The sequence below is a fragment of the Solanum stenotomum genome, chromosome 10 (genome assembly GCF_019186545.1).
Source record: "Solanum stenotomum isolate F172 chromosome 10, ASM1918654v1, whole genome shotgun sequence".
Classification (NCBI taxonomy): Eukaryota; Viridiplantae; Streptophyta; class Magnoliopsida; order Solanales; family Solanaceae; genus Solanum; species Solanum stenotomum.
Window position 1 is genome coordinate 52881622 of NC_064291.1, and position 15976 is coordinate 52897597.

General features: G+C 33.7%; 2 protein-coding genes across 2 annotated transcripts; one reads left to right on the plus strand and one right to left on the minus strand.

Moving 5' to 3' along the window:
- Nucleotides 1-7173: 7173 nt before the first annotated feature.
- LOC125841518 (protein INAPERTURATE POLLEN1-like) lies at nt 7174-8351 on the minus strand. Its single transcript, XM_049520671.1, has 2 exons — nt 8244-8351; nt 7174-8152 (listed from the first exon to the last, which is right to left on the minus strand). The coding sequence occupies exons 1-2, from the start codon at nt 8257-8259 to the stop codon at nt 7380-7382; spliced, it is 789 nt and encodes a 262-aa protein (XP_049376628.1). The 5' UTR covers nt 8260-8351; the 3' UTR covers nt 7174-7379.
- Nucleotides 8352-12793: 4442 nt separating this feature from the next.
- Nucleotides 12794-14516, plus strand: LOC125841514 (probable xyloglucan galactosyltransferase GT19). The gene has a single exon (XM_049520667.1). The coding sequence runs from the start codon at nt 13132-13134 to the stop codon at nt 14455-14457; it is 1326 nt and encodes a 441-aa protein (XP_049376624.1). The 5' UTR covers nt 12794-13131; the 3' UTR covers nt 14458-14516.
- Nucleotides 14517-15976: the final 1460 nt, after the last annotated feature.

The window sequence follows — 15976 nt, forward strand, 5'->3', positions numbered from 1 at the left end:
CATAAAATAGTACTTGCCAACCACCAATACAGCTCGAAATGTTGAAATATTTAGAAACAGAAAAAAGATTTGCCACGAGCTCAATATGGTTGTAATTAATCGATCTGCTTGACGCGCATTTGAAAATAAGAAAATTAAATAAATCTATGATACCTATTGTTACATGATTGAAATATTTGAAATCTTGATCTCTTTATGAATATCCAAAGTTATAAGATATTCAAGATTTTGATATGTTTGTGACTACCTAATAATTTAATTATAAATATTTGAGATGTTTCTTCAAGGAAACATATGTCCATTTTTATAAGTGTGAGCTTTTAGAGTACTTTAAGGGTAAATGAGCCTCTTAGAAACCCTAAAGGACCTTAGAATTAGAAGATGGACTATATATACTCATCTTGTGCCGTCTTTATTTTATAAATTCCAATTAAATTTCAATGTCTACAAAGACGCCTTCCTAATTAGAGTTCTTGGATGAACGATGGTGGTATGATTGGCGGAATCCGCCAACCGAAAACTCCCTCTATACTCTAGATTAATTAGACTATCAATGTCGTATGAAAAAATCGATATAGAGATCACAATGAGCAATTCAGAAAGCTTGTTTCCACTTTCCAATAAAAACAATGTACATTCAATTTAGTTTTAATAAGTGAGACAGAAAAAATATTTTCATCTTAAGAAAAACGATCCAAAAAACATGCTTACATTAATGAATATAATTATTACCGAAAGACAATAAGATATCAAACATTCAATCAAGCAGATTCACAAACAAGAGGAAACACATGTTNATAAATTGCGTTTCTGTTTGTATAAAGTGAGAGAAAATTGTATATACACATGCAAATACATATATATTCGTCCTATATTCTTATAATTATACAATAAAGATATTCCCCTGCCCAGTTTTATGTTTGTATAATAAAATTATACAATTCTGAAGAGGAGCCAACGAATTATACAATTGCTCTTTCTGTATATATGTATAGCGAAATATACAGCTTTTAATTGTATACGTATAGCGAATTATACATATATATGTTTGCTATGGAGCGCAATTATGCAAACTTTGTTATAGCATATAAGATATCAAACATTCAATCAAGCAGATTCACAAACAAGAGGAAACACATGTTGTGCATTTTAAAATCCAATTAAATTTATTAGTTAGTTGGGACCATTTCCTAACGCAAAAGGACTATTAATTTCTTGGTGGCTAAGAAATATAATATTGCAACTCCGGTTCACGTTGGTATAAAAATAAAAAAACTCCGGTTCATTTTAGCCACCTCGGATACACGATGTAAAACGTTGTCATTTGTGTGTAGGACAAAATAAAATCATTTTGATTGATTGACGTGGACTAACCCAACTTAGTGGACCCCATTTAAGTTTTCAACAAATTGCCAAGTTAGTGACGTGGCAGTGACACATCCCCGCCGTGTGCTGACTCACTGCTGATGCGGTGGTTGTCGGCGAAACAAACCGCCATAAAAGACGTTTCCCGCCACGGTGCAACGGAAGAGATAACTACTCCCTTTGTCGGCGTTGAGGTGGTGATTATCGGCGATACATCTCTATTTCAACTTATATATTATATACATTTTATATAATATGATTTCGGATACATCGCTCAACGTACTGATACATCGCGTCGTAATTTCGGATACATCACTCAATGTTCCAATACATCTCGTAAAGTGATATATCTGAGAATAAGAGAGAGTAAAAATTTTTGTAAATTTTTTTAAATGATAAAAATTTTTATTAATATAATAAAATAAGTTGTGTGTTTAGATAATTTTTTCCTATAATTATAAAGCTGCTGAAATTAGCGGGTGTTTGGCAGGTGTATTTGTATAGTAGCCCTAGTTTATAGAACAAAGAGAAATTAAATGAATTATCTATGATCTCATTAGTCAGTTCTTGCAAGCCAAGCTTTATTGTTTCTTGTTAATGTGAAAATGTATACTTTTCTGGGCTACATGCCTATAGCATGTTGCTTTTGAGAGAAAGTCACTTAATTAGTTGTCATTTTATATAATAATACCTTTCTGTTAAGCATGCCTATTAGCTAAGGGATTGTTTGGTTAGGAATAAATTATCAAGGGATAAATTATACTGAAATAAGTTATTTCAATATGTATATGAGATAATTTATCCCATCAATAAAGGGTCGTTTAGTTGGAAACAAGTTATCTCAGTATTAATTATCATGAGATTGGTTATCATGGGATAGCATGTATATGAGATAACTTATCCCATCACTATGTTATAAATGACGGGATAAATTATCCCAAATATGGCAACCAAACACGACACCAAAATTTTATCTCAAATTTTTTTTATTCTCATCCCTCACATGCCAAACGACCCTTAAGGTATAAATAGTGGGATAAATAATCTAGGACAGCCTAATAACACTAAATCAAAAATGATATTTAGTGGCAATTAATAATTAACGGCAATAGCTTAATTGCCGCTAAAACATAACACTCTTCGTATATGTCTCTAAAAGTTTTAGCGACATTGGATATAATGACACTTAACTAATGCTGGTAAAGACTTTAGCCCTTTTTATTAATGTGTATATTAATTGCCGCTATAAATTATTTTTGTTATAGTGCAAGTAATATATACCTAATACCTCCAACCAAATGTAGGATAAAATAATCCAACATTTTATTCCGGAGACTATTATAACTTATACCTCATACCAAACGACTCCTAATAAAATTGGTCAATTAATCGGTGCGTAGTAAATATTTTGGTTAATTAGATGGACTTTATCCTCCTTTTATTAGTTGTCTACAGACTACACATATATTGTTTATTAAGTTGGTTTGATTTTCAACATTTCAAGGGGAATAATTGTACTATTGTTTTTAAGTTCATCAATTATTTATGAAGGAAAAAGTTGACATAAAGATGATTAAATGGACTTGAAATTTTCCTTCTTTTAGGTTTTGTTTTCTTGACTCTCCATTGTTCCATTGAATCGGGTAATGTCTTGCTCACTACTACACTTCATCGAGTATTTTATAATATAAAAAGGACAACTTTAATTAATGCATTTAGAGTCGTTTGCTAGAGTGTATAAGAATAGTATTGAAGAAAATGTATTAGTAATATAATGTTGGAGTTAGTTATGTTGAGACTATTATTTACTCATATTTATTCATGTATTAATTGTCCATGCATTGCTAGTATGGTAATAGCATGGTTTATTTTATATTAATTATACATTTATAATATTGAATATGATATATAACTAATATATGTATTAATTATATATAAACTCAAAATTCTACCCTAACAAAATATCAAATAATATTATAGCTAATACATCCTACCAAATAACTCCTTACGTTTTAACTGATAAAAAAAATATTTTCACAAAACATTTTAGAAACTAAGTCATTTCTTGGTGTTTGGTTGCCACATTTATTTAATTTTTTAAGAAGAAAAGTGTTACTATTTTAATCCTTCTCAATAATCTCGCTTCTTAATTTAAAGTCACTTTACTGCTTTAACTAACACTTACAAAACTTATCATATCACTATCACATATATTTGTGATGAAATTTTTTAATTTGAGTATAAAATATTGGTAATAGTGTGATATATTTTTATGGTAATAAATATGTTCATTAATAGAGTGCTAAAATTTATCGATATCAATTAAATGTCATCGGATTTAATATTATTAAGATTTTATGGACATTTACAAAAAATGTTAATTGTCTCTATGAAAATATAATTAAAAATAATTAAGTTATTACTGTTAATTAATTACTCATTTTTTATAGTGTGTGGATCTGTTCTAGAAAAATCGATAATATCCTATTATGTTAAAAGTATTTTTTAACTAACTTGCCTCATAATTGATCCTTCAATATTAAGACTAAAAAAATAAAATGATTAATAAATAAATTTAAAAACATTTGATATAGACAGTACAAGTGGTTGATCATGGCTTTTAATTAGTTGTGACCTTTTTAACTACTAATAGATTCTAGTTTCTCTTTTGTCCGCCACTGTACAACTTGTCATTTTCTTTTCTTTTTATTTGATATCTGATATTAGTATTAGAGTTTAACTAAATTAAAATTTGTATATATTGGAGCGTTTATTTCTAGAGGTGAATCCTACAACGCTCTCAACATAAATTTTCTATCGGTGGTATCTCAAATCCGAATATCGATCTCAATCATCTTATCACAATTCATGTTGATTCAGTAATTGGTTAATTGCTCATGCGAGTATCACGGACATTAACAATTATTATAAATTAGTTTAAGCCTCTCGTGCAACATGTTCTTGTTCCCTAACAAACAGAACAACCACGCACAAATAATTAATTAGACATCAATGAGTTTCTCTCTCAATTTTGTTTGTTTAAGCTTCCTTCAATTAATGAAAATTCTTAACAAAGTGGGTAATTAAGTTTTACTATAACCTACCCTCAGCGGTAAATCGTCGAAAAATTATGTTGCATAGATAGGTCAAATTTTGATTGTATACTTGACGCCTCTTGACATACGGTAAAGAGTTAACACATCATGAGTTGAGGGGTTGCAAAAACTCTCAACGGTCTAGTGTTTCATCCCAACTCATTTTTTTACTTCAACATTCTATTTTTTTCATTTTTAGACAACTGATTATGTTGTCTAATTTTGACACTCCTTAATAAAAATTTTGACTTCACCACTACCTAGAGTTATTAAACTATTAATTTACTCATTTGCATTTATTTCAATCTTTTTTGTGATATATCATAATTCGAGTCCATTACAGTTTGCACCGCTAAGTCTTAAACTCCTTCCTCTATCAAAAAATCATGTTCACGATCATCTCTAAAGTACAATTATTTAGATTTTTATAGATAAGTGTATAATATTAATAGCAAATTATAGATAAAATCTCACATGTATAGTATCGAATTGGAGCAGAAAAAAATGTCTTAATAATTCACTAGTTGCTTCGTACCCCTAGCTCTAATATGACCCTTCGAGTATTAAAACGTTTTCAAAGTCACAAAGGGCCATTTTTGGTAAGGTAACTACTTACCAAATATGAACAATGATGGCTAAATATAATTTTGTGCAGCATTAATTCTGATCTTTCTGCTAAAAATAACAACAAAAAAAACACGTGCATATGCATATAATTTAATTTCCTAATTGAAGTTTTTGTCTATTCCAAGTTGACCTGAATATGCTGCAAACTGTTCACGTTAATTTGTGCTTGATTTTGTTTGGTACAAAAAGAATTTAAAAAAATGTTATTACACGTAACGTTTTTCAGGTACATTTATCAAACTTTTAAAAAAAAAAATGGTGAACCATACATGTTGTAGTTAATTAAACTTAGTAGGTGTTTGTGCATGTGATTTGAAATTATGATTTTAAATAAACGTTTCAATATGTGTGATTTGAGATTATGATTTCAAATTCTCCAAAAAAAAAGGATTTCGGATTCCAAATTGTGATTTCAAAATATTTTAGGTGTAAAATTTGATCCATAAGTTTATATGTGGTAAAGAAAATCTATATCCTACTTTAAATTTTGCTAAAAGGAATATTCATGCTTGCTTGATGAAATTGTTCGTGCCACGTGGAAATATTATATTATATAATAACTAGTTACTACTACTATTGACTAGTGGATCTTTGAAAAATTAGAAATCATAAATATTTATCTATAAAAGGCACAAGGAGACATTTGATTAATTACTGTTGCGCCTTAAAATATTTTGATATCTTATTTATGAACTATGATTTGTTCATTAATTAAGATTATATATGAACTGAAAATGTCAATTTCAATAGATTCTCAACTCAAATAAACGCATATCAAAATGAGAAAATATATAGTACCAGCTTGTTACTCCTTTTTACTCGGAAAATTTCATGGAATATAAAAGAGATGTACCAATAAAGCAGCTTTAAGAATTAGGGAACACCTGAATGTGAAAAAGATTCCATTTGTTGCTAAATTAAGCAAATTTAAACATTTGGATAACAAGTTTGATTAATTAATAATAAACCATTTGTTGAATTATATAATTAATGCTAAAAATATGTTATACTGTCCTTTTTGCATTATATTAGCGTAGTGGACTAATATGGAAAGATAGCTGCAAGAGATCTTTACTGACTTAAGGCAAAGTTTCAATTCATAATAAATACACACCATTTACCCATGTGCCCTTCTGTTCTTTTCTTTCTATATTTGTTTACAACATGTTGTACATTTAATATACATACTTTGTAGTACGCTTCGATAACAATAACAACATATCTGGTAGAGTCTAAAGAAGGTGGTGTGTGTGCGACTTTACCGATATCTTGTAAAGTTAGAGATACTATTTTCGATTTACACTTTCAATGTGGGCTTCTGAGATTCTAGGCCCAGGGTAACAATACCTTGAGGAGAGGACAATCTTTTCATAGTAAATTATGGATTTAATTATTAGCCCAATGGGCCATGGATTGGGCTTAACAGTTGAAGGGTACTACACCATGTGATGGACCTTGGACACATTGAGGAATGGGCAAATTACAGAAATCATATACTTTTAAGACAAAATTACAATTTATCCCTTAAAAGTTTATAATTAAAACTTTATAACTAGTTTAGGACAACTAGTTACTAAAAGGCCTAATCAACAACCCCACAAATTGGTTGTGTCCATGGACATTTTAATGAATAAGGTGTTAAAAATGCTATATTGAGAGAGGAGAGATTGGTTCGTACCCGAGTGTTATAGTCCAAGCCCATGACATATATTGTTCTCTTAGGCTTAACCAACTTACAAATTTATTCTTCGAGCTACACCTTCATCAAACCTAAAAGTTTTCATTATCCTCTATCATTCGAATCTACAATTTACCCTTCTTAGAAAGTTTGCTAACATAGAAACCTCTCATTCTTTCTCTTCAACTCACCCTTCTGCCCCGCCCTCTGTCATGAGGGTCAACTGAATTAATATTTTTTCCCTTTTATTAAAGAAAAAAAAAAAATTTGAATTTGACCTGACCCATTTGACATAGGCACACCATAAGAAGTTGTGAAGAGTGCTTTCAAATTGATAATGCTAAAAATTACCTTATTAATGTTAAAAGGGCTAACAAAACAAACTCCATTGTATTATTTCAAAATCTACAAATTTCATCTCCATACACAATTGCATTACAAACTGAACAAAAATTTGGCGGGAAAAAACAGAGAGATACAGAAATGAAACATTAGCTAGTTAATACTGCAGTCTTAATCCTTTCAAGAACCAGAAATTAGTGACTAATTAGTAGAGATTAGTCAAAGATTAGTGGCTTAATTTAGAAATCTGTGCACTGATTCTTCTTCTGCAACTATAATTCCAAAGAACACTTGTCAAATTGACTGAGCAATTCACGATTTCGAAACCCAACAAGGAATTGAGCTAAAGCTTCGAGAAAAACCGCCGCCTGATTAACATCCGTCACGTTCAGTATATCGGAAAGTACACTCCTCCGTAGCCTGTTCGCATCCACAAATACTCCGACCAGTTCTTCCATCTCCGCCGCCGCTGATTCTCCCACAACCCCTTTCATCTCCTGCTTCCTCCCTTCACATTTCCCCCATTCCACCGCCATTTTTTCGACGAACATCGCCTGCGCGTCGCGTGCACGCGCCGCCAGTGCAGGCACCATTAGCCTCAATCCACACTCGATTTGATCGACCCCAGTAGTTAATTTCCTCGACGGACTCTTCCACGCCATTACCACATGCCAATTTTGCAGTTTGTCGAATATATCTGAGTCAATTTCAGATTCTGAGTCGCCGATAAATGAACGGAGGAGATTTGTGAGGAGGTATGGGTGAAGATCGCCGACCCAGAGGAAGGGTTTTTCAAAGGGGTTTCGCCAATCTGGGTAAAGTACCTGAGAGACGTCGTTTGCGGCGGCGAGATCTAGGGCTTCGTAGTATTTAAGGAAGTGACGGTGCATTACCTCGACGTGCGAAGCTAGGAGAATTGGGCCGGAGGTGGCGGATGATGACATGGCGTGACGGAGCTGAGGGAGGTGAACGTTCTTGAGAGTCTTGAACCATCCATCGTAGTAATCTTTGAATGGCTTCGAAGATTTCTTGAACCCAAAATGAGCTGAATTGAAATGAGAAAAAAAACGAACACTTGTTAGTTTCTTGAGATTGAATGTGTACTATGTGTTAATGGAAGAGAAAAAAGTAGTTACCTATGGCTTTGAACATCTTTGAAAAGAGAAGAATCGGCTCTGTTTTCGTTTCTTCTTTAGCAGAAAATGAAGATGAAGAAGCGAAGAAGAAGAAGAAACAGAGTTCAAACTTAGCGGGAAGTATTATTGGTTTATTTACTCTGAATTTATATGGGATTCTATTGGGCCAATTACAACTTTATAGAAAAGAGGATTCTATTGGGCCAATTACGTTTGCGAAGCTTACAATGAGCCCAATGTATATTTTTTTCCTTTCCGATCGGTATTTGATGTAACATCCCGACTTTTTGAAATGTATAAATTGATTCGTATCTTCGTGGAAAGACCAGGAGGGTGGGTAATAAATTAAGAATGATGTGTTATGTGATATTTTAAGTGTTCAAGTGTTGTATCTCAAGTTTTGAAGTTAGGTAAGTGGCAAAATAAAAGTTAGCGAAAGTTACCGTAAATTCCTTTTTAAAGAATTGTCTGAAATTTTGGTCAAATGTCTCGGACGTTTTCTCCCAATCTGTTAAGAGTTATGGTCCCTTGCGACCTATGAAATCGAAGGTCTACGAGTCTAGTTTCCAATGCATCAACCCATTCGTTCATACGACTTCAGAATGGAGAGATATTCACGTTTTTGCAAGTCTGCGCAAGCCGGCAGGTGAGGTGGGTCCCCTAGGTCGGTGAAACTTTATATATATCTTCTTCGACTTTTCTTTATTTTTCCTTCATTTTCCTTGGTGAAGAACTAGAAAACTCACAAAACCTACAAAACCCACTTCTAGGACAAGCCAAGTTACTAATTTTCGTGACTTAAGTCCTTGACAAAAGTTGTTCTACGCATTGAGCTCGTCAACATGGTATAATTTGTTTTATCGATTTTCTAGCATATTGTACTTTGGTGTGTGGACAGTAGGAGTTTGGGCTTATTTTAAAGTTTTGAGGTGTATTACAAATTTATAATCAAGGTAAGACCCTTCTTTCACCGACTCTAGCTTTGATAAGTCGCAAATAACAATTTGCGACGGAAATACATATCTTTTATCGAATTTTTGTTGTATCTTCTATTCTTTTGTGTTGATTATGATCATGTCTTGTTGTAGTATCAAGGGGGTTGTGATTAAAGTTATTAGGACACGTGAATTCAGCGAAAAAGGTATGTTAAGGCTATTCCCTACTTACGGCATGTTCCTTAAAGCTTAGAAGCAATGTATTTGGGTTGTTATCTTTGATATACTTGTAGCCGTGATTGTTGCTCGAGTTGATATAATTATCCCTTGTCGGGATTTTTATTCAGTTAGTAGCGTCCTTATGTTGGACACGACTTAGAGGCTATTTGTATAGGTTGCTTATAACTAAATTGCTCGCTTTTAGCGATTGGATCGTTATTGTTGCCCTTGGGGCTATTGTGGTTAGTTGCAGGATTGTGATTTATTCCTAGAAGGGCTATGTTCTGCTTACAAGGCTATATGGATGCCTAAAAGGGCTATGAGTTGCCTATGGGGTTATATTGATGCCTAAAAAGGCTATGAGTTGCCTACAGGGCTATATCGACGCCTAAGAAGGCTATGTGCTTCCTACAGGGCCATGTTGTTGCCTAATAGGGCTATGAGTTGTCTATAAGCTATGTTGATGCCTAAGAGAGCTATGTTCTGCCTACGGGGCTATATTAATGCCTAAGAGGGCTATGTGACTGCCTACGGGGCTAGGGGACTACCGATAGGGGTATATAGGCTGAGTGGCACCTTCCGGGCTTATGGGGGCTTGAGTAGGTAGTTCTGTGTGTTATTTGTACCTGCCGAGCTTATGGGGGCTTGGTTAGGTTGTTGTTTTATTATTTTTGATAAGTTTAGACTTAGGAGCAGGTCAGTACACTTATCTTATCCATTTATTTATCAGATTATTCCAGTATATCAGGATACCTCATCATAGTCTATTGCCTTTCATACTCTGTACATTATTTTATACTGATGCCCCATTGACTTGGGGGCGCTGCATCCATGCATGCAGGTCCTGACAGATGACCGAGTAGACTTCCTCAGCAGCATGATTGACTCTATCCGGTTGGCTAGCCCTTTCCTCCGGAGCTGCCAGAGTTGGGAGGTTTGTTACCTTTTGTTGTATACATCTTTATGGGTAGGCTGGGGCCCTGTCCCACTAATCTTTACTACTCTTAGAGGCTTGCAGACTAGTGTGTGGGGTATATAGTTACGTTATGGCCATACTGGCCTATGTTGTTGGTTTGTTGAAGCTTATGAGTTGTTTGATATATTGTATTGATATATACCTGCTTTTAGTTTTGGTATAGATATCATGGTGGCCTCGAAGGCCCAATTAGGACTTCTGTGCTAGTTGGCTATTTATTTATATGATCTCCTTGGAGTAGCTGTTTCTTTTATAGATCAGTTGACAGGGGCCTTGCCGGCCAATGGCTTAGTTTTAAGCCGAGATATACTTGTTTGTTTTCTCGATTGCGTGTGACTGGCATGCGCTAGTAGCAAATGGTTCAGCAGGGTCGGCTCGGGCCTAAGTTTTGGCATTAGGAGCCAGTTGCGCCCCTCGAGTTTGGGGCGTGACATTTGATCTCCACATTGAAGCTCCAACTAATTCATATCATGCATTGCAGGTCTATACCGAATTTCCGATGGTAGGATTCCCAACAAGATAAATTTTCATATCATGCATTGCACTGCCTATTCTGAGGGTAGGACTATCAACAGAATAAACTTTCATATCGTGCATTGCATAACCTATTCTGAGGGTAGCACTCCTAATAAAACTTACTTTATACTCAAGGGTCGAATCCCCGAGACCTCTAATTAAGGTGGAGTAATCTCGCCAAATTATTGAACACAACTTTCTTAATTCTTATTGTACATAAAATTAAAGAGGAAAATTTTAACCTAAAATTGCACGCCTTTTTTCCTTTAAAGTCACTGGTTTTTTGTCTTTCAGATGAACTAATTTTTTAAAAAAATATTTTTACCCTTTAGTAATTGAACTTATGTTTAGTGAGGCGTAAATTTTTTAGATACTGAAATCATATCCAGCTACAACTTATTGAATATAATAATAGGAAAATCATGAATAATTCCTCCTTTGCTCTTCCAAAATGCACTCTACCAATTCATTTTTCTAAAGGTTTTTTTTTAATATAATACTATAAGCACAAAAAGGTAACAAATAAGAGACCAATAAGGATGGTAATGGAATGAATATGATATTTAAATTCTTAATAATTTTTTTAGGTTCAAACTCTAAATATAAAAAGACATTTTATTACAGAGCACTTATGACTTAAGCAGGGGAGGATCCACATAGAGTTCGCTGGGTGCTCGAGCACCCATTAATNTTCATTTTTCTAAAGGTTTTTTTAATATAATACTATAAGCACAAAAAGGTAACAAATAAGAGACCAATAAGAATGGTAATGGAATGAATATGACATTTAAATTCTTAATTAAAATTTTTAAGTTCAAATTCTGAATATAAAAAGACATTCTATTACAGAGCACTTATGACTTAAGCAGGGGGGCCCACATAGAGTTCGCTGGGTGCTCGAGCACCCATTAATTTTGGTATAAAATTAACATAGAGCACCCAATAGAAAAATGTGGGTTGATTAGCCGTACGGCTCATGGTGGGAGCTTAAGGTTGTTTTAGTGTTGTTGAGCCTGAGTTTGAATCTCAATCTCAACATTTTTTAAAATATATTTTTTGAACTCCTTTTGTGATTATTTTCTCCGCCACTATTAAGCTAACTCATAACTTTAAAATTCTAAATCCGTCAATGACCTTAAGCAATTCGAATCCAAATTAATCGATGTCTTAAATCTTGATTTCAGGTTTACATGGATTTTGAAGAAAAAGAATCAACTCAATGCACTAAATGTCAACCAAAATGGATCCATAAAAAAGAAGCCCATGCTAAATGTCTAAACTTCCCAAACTATTAAATTCTCTTGTCGGTGGAAATTTTGAGAAAATAATAATTAAATTTGTAACACTCACAAAACGACAACATGATGAGAGTCAAAAAACCTCCATGCATGTGAACATTATAGATTTACCTATTAAAATAAAGTGGTTACTCCATAAAAGAAACTACACTAAAAATAAAGTCACCAATAAAAAAATCTCTAAACTATTGGTTACTCAATTCAAAACTGCATTTTTTTAAAATTATAAGTAGCACATCCAAAAGCCAATAAACTCAAAAAAATACTAACTATCCTTAAAAAGAAATAAAAAAAACTAGTCCAAAAGCCCTTGTTTTGACATTTCGATTCTCTCACGTTACCAAAATATAATTGACATGATTGTAACTAATTTATCATAATATTAAATACATAGAATTTGATATTTAGTATTTCCAAAATCTTCAATAACTTATCCATCGATACTCACCAAATGATAAGTAAAAATGAACGGACAAGAACGTACAATATTACATGCCAAATAGTTTTCTACATTTGAGATAAATTCCATTTATTTCTGTTCAGATTGTTCCAACTCTATCGCAGCAGTGGTAAAGAGGAAGGCAAAAAAAAAAGAACGGTATCCCACTCAGAGTCCTGTCCTCCATTTTCTCTGACTCAGTCTATCCTCCTTAAACAAACTGCCATTTGGGTATTTGCCACCATTTTCTGCGTTCTTCCAAAAACCCCATTTCCTATTTCACCATTTTTGCAGATTTTTGTGTTCTGCAGAAGGTTGGTTTTGGTTATTGATTTAGATTTGGTGTTTCTTGAGAATGTGAACTCAACCCATCTTCTCTTTTTCGTTTTAATTCAAGATTCAGTGTTCAATTCTTGATGTTTTTGGGTAAAGATTGAATTTTTTTTGGATTTGATTGACTCATCTCACCCTCCACCGACAGTTTCTTCACAGACCCCCCCTTTTAATGGCGATAAATTTCATTACTCATTTCTTCTTTCTTGTGTTTTTCCTCTTTACCTTCTCTGCCACTTGTCAAGATTCCGATCTTGAAACTGATTGCACAAACAAATGGATCCATATCAGACATCTACCACCTCAATTCAATCTTGACCTTTTATCAAATTGCTCTGCATATCCTCTGTTTGATAATTTCTGTCCTTATTTAGCAAACCATGGCCTTGGTCAAAAGACTCACAACAAATCACACAGCTGGTATCGTACTGATCCTTTTATGCTTGAGCTTGTTTTTCATCGTAGAATGCTTGAATACCCTTGTCTTACATCTGATCCTACTCATGCCAATGCAATTTATGTGCCTTATTATGGTGGTCTTGATAGTCTTAAGTACTTGTATGGTCCTGAAGTTAATTCAAGTTTTCAGCATGGTTTAGATTTGTATGATTTTCTTGTCCATGTTGATTCACCTAATATTTGGAGTAGAAACTATGGTCATGATCATTTTATGGTTATGGCAAGGCCTGCTTGGGACTTTAATCAACCTTTGAATAGTGATCCTTTATATTTTGGTACTTCATTTCTTGAATTGCCTGAGTTTTACAATGTGACTGCATTGACTCATGAAAGTAGAGCTTATCCTTGGCAAGAACAAGCTATTCCATATCCCACTTCATTCCATCCTCCGAATTTAGCCTTTTTCGAATCTTGGGTGAATAGGTTAAGGAGGTCTAGGAGGACTACATTGATGTTGTTTGCTGGTGGTGGTGGAATTTCAGCTAATCCTAATGTTAGGAGAAGTATTAGACTTGAGTGTGAGAATGCTACAAGTATGAGTGCTAATGGCACAGGGTACGAGAAATTGTGCGAATTTGTAGATTGTTCTAATGGGATTTGTCAACATGATCCTATAAGGTTTATGAAGCCAATGTTGCAAGCTAGCTTTTGTTTACAGCCTCCAGGGGATACACCAACTAGACGTTCCACGTTTGATGGGATTCTTGCAGGGTGCATTCCTGTGTTCTTTGAAGATTTGTCCGCGAAAAAACAGTATGGATGGCATTTACCAGAGGAGAAGTATGAAGAATTTTCAGTGTCGATACCTAAAGAAGACGTTGTGTTTAAGGGGTTGAGCATTGTTGATGTTTTAACCAGTATACCAAGAGCTCAAGTTAGAAGGATGAGAGAAAAGGTTTTGGAAATGTTGCCTAGAGTTATGTATAGAAAGCAGGGAAGTTCTTTGGGTTTAAGGAGTAAAAAGGATGCCTTTGATATTGCAATTGAGGGCACTTTGGAAAGAATCAAGTCTAGGCTTCAAGAAGTAGCAGCTCAATAATTATTTCTTATTCTATCTCTTATTGTTCTTGTTATCTATTACTATTACTATTATTTATACACATCAAATGGTGTAGAGATAGTTTTGTATTCCTCATTTCCACTGATAATGAATCAATGTAAAGGCAGGCAATCATTCAGAAATTCTTGGTTACTTTACCCCTAATGCTAAGTTGTGAAACTAACTGGTTTAGAGGAGGTCTACTAAGTGAACAAAGATAAATGTTAATGAAAAAGGAAACAACCTACTGTATGCTTTACTTGAGTCGAGGGTCTATTGAAAACAGTCTTTCTACCTTCACAAGGTAGGGGTAGTACGTTGTTGTTGTTGTTAATGATAAAGGAAGGAAGAGTTTGGGGCCATACTAGAAGGGATTCAGTAGCATTCTGATAAATCTGTGTTATTGCAAAACTGAACCTCTTGTTCTACCTGCTCAACTAGTCTCATTTGGATGCAGTATTTGCCTCAATGTAACAGTTGGGCCAAATAACACAGTGGGCTTACAAGAATGACACTAGTAGGTAGTGGCTACTATAAAAGATGCAAACTGAAAGTCTTAGAAGTTCCCCCACAAAGATTTTCATTTTCAGAATTAGAAGATCAAGTCAACTAGACACAATTTTTCTACCCATAATGGCATTAGAGGAACAGGCAAAAGTTCAGTGCTAGCTGAATTCTATTTGAACTGTTGCTTTAGTAAAATGTGTTGAATTCCAATAGACACACACATACTAATGCACTGTGACATTATTTTACACGAGTAAGACAAGAACCTCACGGTTTAACGGATTCAGTTGACTCAGAAGATCAAATTAAGATGTCGACTTTCATAATTAGATGAATTTTTTTGTTGAGTTAAACTAGACTTGTATACGTGACATGAAAAGCAAAAGCAAAAAGAGATAGAGGCCAAGCCTTGACTAGCCTAGTGAAATGATATTGAAAACTACATATAATTTTATGGAACATTCACAAACATGAAGCACCAGTGGTCTAGTGGTAGAATAGTACCCTGCCACGGTACAGACCCGGGTTTGATTCCCGGCTGGTGCATAATTTTTTCTCTCTCAAATTTTAATCGCAATTTTTATTTTTTATCAAACATGTCTTTAATAATTGTTTTAAAAGCCGTAACTCTTTTTATAAATGACTAGTTAGTATCTTTAATTTATGTGATTTTTTTTTTCTTCTAGGGATAATATAACTAGATTGATATAATTTGTAAACTTATGACTTAGTTAATGAAGGAGTGAGAAACATTTATTTTCACCAACAATGTCATGTTCCATTAGTCATTTGTTAGGCACATACAAATTAAACCTAAGTTTGGATTTTTATTTTTATTTTTCACTTCCTACGTGGTTTGATTTGGTTAGGTTTGGTTAGATTTTTTCGGTTCGAAAGTAATAAGTTTGTCGAAGACATATGCATCTCGATAGACACAAACACTTAGTACATGAATAATTCACAAATAAGCTATGACATGAACAATATACCAAGATTCAAAAACTAAAAAAAC

Bases quoted from the DNA above. Each gene is read 5' to 3' on its own strand.
- LOC125841514 (XM_049520667.1), top strand. From the start codon at position 13,132: ATGGCGATAAATTTCATTACTCATTTCTTCTTTCTTGTGTTTTTCCTC.